Below are 3,115 nucleotides of genomic sequence, written 5' to 3'. Positions count from 1 at the left end.
CAAACCCACCAGCCACTCCTCGGAAGGAAGGTTGGGCAATCCTACTTCCGTAGTGATACTGCCTTGGAAACCCAAGGAGGGGTAGCTATGAGTCGCAGGCCGACTGGACGGCAAATACAACAACAACATAAGGAGGGAGCTCTGGTGGCGTAGTGCCTGAGGCATTTGACTGCTAATCAGAAGCCTGGTGGTTCTATCCTGCCAGGAAGGCCTCATCTAAGGCTTCAAGGATTGCACATAGTACCCAGTAAGGTTAGTGATCCATGGTCACTGCTGACTTAGTCCTTCGCGTGGATGTCATACTTGTACTGCACTATTAGCTCTTTGAGGGCCTGGGTTGGGTTTATTTTACCCAAGCCGCCAACTCAACAGTACCTTATACACAGAAAACATATCCTAAATCTTTCAAGTAATTAAATGGCCAGAATATTATAAATGAAACTAATCTGGGAAACATGGAACTTCTCCCCACGTTCTTTTCCAGGACTTACTTCTCAGGTAAAACTTGGAATAAAGTAGCCACTAACTAAACCAAAAGTTTCCTATTCACCTCACTCTAAGGAATTGAAGTTATCTTAGATTCCTTCCTGTTTTATACCCTGATAATATCTAATCAGTATTTAAGTCCTATCACTGTAGTCTTTCCAGTTTTTCCTGTCTGGCCACTCTAAATACAATCTTTCCATGATCAAATCCATTCTGTGTGTCTTTCATCAGTCTACTTATAATGTCAACACTTGGTTTCGGTTTTAGAGCATAATCAGTATTTCACTTGTCACTAACTGAAAGAAAAAAATGAACTTACGTATTATTCAGTATAATAAATGACACAGTAAGATCTGGCAGAATTTATTTAATAAAAAACTACAAGTAATAATAATAATTTAAAAACCATCTGAGGTAGAAGCAACAATTTTAACATATTTAATGTTCATTTAAAAAAAAAAAAAAAACCCTCAAGAGAAACAGAAGATTTCTCCACAGAAGATGTAAACACTGAGGTTAAAATCTGTCACCATATATATAAATTAATGATTTTGAGGCAATTTTGTTTTATAAAACATCTTTACAAAAAAAAGGGGAAAACTGAGTAATGCCCCAAAACAAAGGAGCATATTAGCATGAATGCTGAAAATAGGAATATGACTTTTTGTCATCAATTTTCTCTCAGAAATGAGTAAGCGTTATTTTTTTCTTTATCGGAATCTACTAGGATACTGAAAATAAAAAGTGGGAATGGGAGCAGGGAATTAATTGGAATTAATTAATCAGTCATAACTTAAAAGGCTAGATTTAAATTGAAAACACATCTGATGGTAGGGAAAGATACAACAAAATGGCCTTTGAATGGGGGACCTCTATAGACATAGGAAAAGAATCATACCTATGTTCTTATCATCATAAGACTGTGTTTAAATAATGAAAACTAATCAACTTTCTTTACCCCATCTTTGTAATAACCAAAATTCTTACTATAAAATCTAAAAAATCAAATTAGACTAGAAATTTTAGACTTAAAAGTTTAAGCTTAAATCCAAAAATTTATCCATTTTTAAAGGTGGTAACAACTTTATCTAACTTTTTTTCTAGATTGTACAAAAATACATTTATAATGCCTATAAATTTAGACTCTTCACAGTTTAGAGTACACTTATACTAACAAAAATTAATATGGTGTTAAATTTTGTATGGTGGCAAACTTTATGTTTAACAAGATTATACTCTAAAAATAAATAAATAGAACTCTGAACAGAGTACATTTACTTCATTTTGTACCCTTTGGTACAAAAACTGGGCACTGGTTTTCCAGTATGCTCACATCACCAATAGTCAGCACGCAGCAGCTAGGGGAAACCACTGCCCTGGTATGAAAAAGGCAAAGGAAATAGTGTTTTATCCTCTTTGAAAATCACCTAATGCATAGCAAAGACTTTCATGTTCTTCTGATGGCAGATCAATGATGTAAAATAAACTAAGGAAGATATATATAACACAATATGGACATACAAAACTATTTCATCACATTATTCTTTAACATTTTGTAATTTGGCTTACAAGATGACTAAACAAATATAAAGATCTTTATGGCATTTTATGGGTAATAATGTACTTAAGCAATTAAGATCTATACATCTTAAACTGTGGTCAATGACATGAGACAAGGTATATGTGACCTGCTGTATGGAAAGTGAATTTGCTCTGTAAATCTTCACCCAAATCACAATAAAAAAATAAAATAATAAATAAATAAATAAATAAGATCTATACATTTTAGCCTAAGATCTTTATATAAGTTCTTTTAAAGGTAATCTATTTTCAAAACAATCTACTTACTATAGGACAACAGGTAATTCTCCATTGTCCATAGTGTTTTGTCCTGCTAAAAAATATATACATGCTAAATTTGGGATAAGAGGGGCTGGAAGAATAACCAATCTTCCTAGATGTCCTAGGCATATAGTTTCAGGGTAGCAATCAAGTCCCTCTTCTCCCTTTTCTCTTTACAAACCGTCCTTCTCCATCACCTTCACTATTTGTTCAACAAAACTCCCAGTGACAGTTTTTCTCTCTGTCTTTTGTAGAATCAGATCTTTGAAACTGGCCCATGGAAAACATAGGGCAATGAGTTTTAATTTATAAATACAGTACATATAATAGCACAATCAAACATGACAACACACAGACCAAAAAAGGATATTAGTTTTTCTGAGTTGAGATGACAAAGTAGCCTCTCTAATGGAGGATAGTAGTTTAATGTGGGCACACATCCAAGGAGAATTAGTTTATGTTTGGCTCTGGTTATAGCAACATTAAGACGTCGCCAATCTTTCAAGAGTTCACCAACCTGTGAGACATACAATTTTCAGTTATCTGAGTTTTCTAATTATATATTTCAATCAGTTCTGACAAAGAACATGCATTATCTTAAACTATTTTCCTACTTTAAGAAAATGGATGGCAGAAGAGCTTCATCAATGCATTTAAAATTCTAGGTAGTTAGAAAAACTTGCCTACCACGCCAACTGCAAATATTTTATAGCATAGTGCCTAAGGCACCTGACTGCTAACCAGAAGGCTGATGGTCCAAACCCACCAGCCACTCCTCGGAAGGAAG

The 3,115-nt window shown here is 34.2% G+C and overlaps 1 protein-coding gene across 1 annotated transcript in view; it reads right to left on the bottom strand.

The window, feature by feature from the left end:
- Positions 1 to 1,893: 1,893 nt before the first annotated feature.
- DNA2 (DNA replication helicase/nuclease 2) overlaps positions 1,894 to 3,115 on the bottom strand; it is a 69,659-nt gene continuing 68,437 nt past the window's right edge. The window contains exons 20-21 of the mRNA XM_007940684.2: positions 2,699 to 2,845; positions 1,894 to 1,962 (exon numbers count right to left, since the gene is read on the bottom strand). Of these exons, the coding sequence (XP_007938875.1) occupies positions 1,894 to 1,962; positions 2,699 to 2,845 (216 nt within the window). The remainder of the gene's footprint in view (positions 1,963 to 2,698; positions 2,846 to 3,115) is intronic.

Source organism: Orycteropus afer, unplaced genomic scaffold (assembly GCF_000298275.1).
Source record: "Orycteropus afer afer isolate SDZICR_OR568_19922 unplaced genomic scaffold, OryAfe1.0 scaffold00070, whole genome shotgun sequence".
NCBI classification, from domain to species: Eukaryota; Metazoa; Chordata; class Mammalia; order Tubulidentata; family Orycteropodidae; genus Orycteropus; species Orycteropus afer.
The sequence above is the reverse complement of the archived record's forward strand: the minus strand, read 5'-3'. Positions and strand labels throughout refer to the sequence as shown.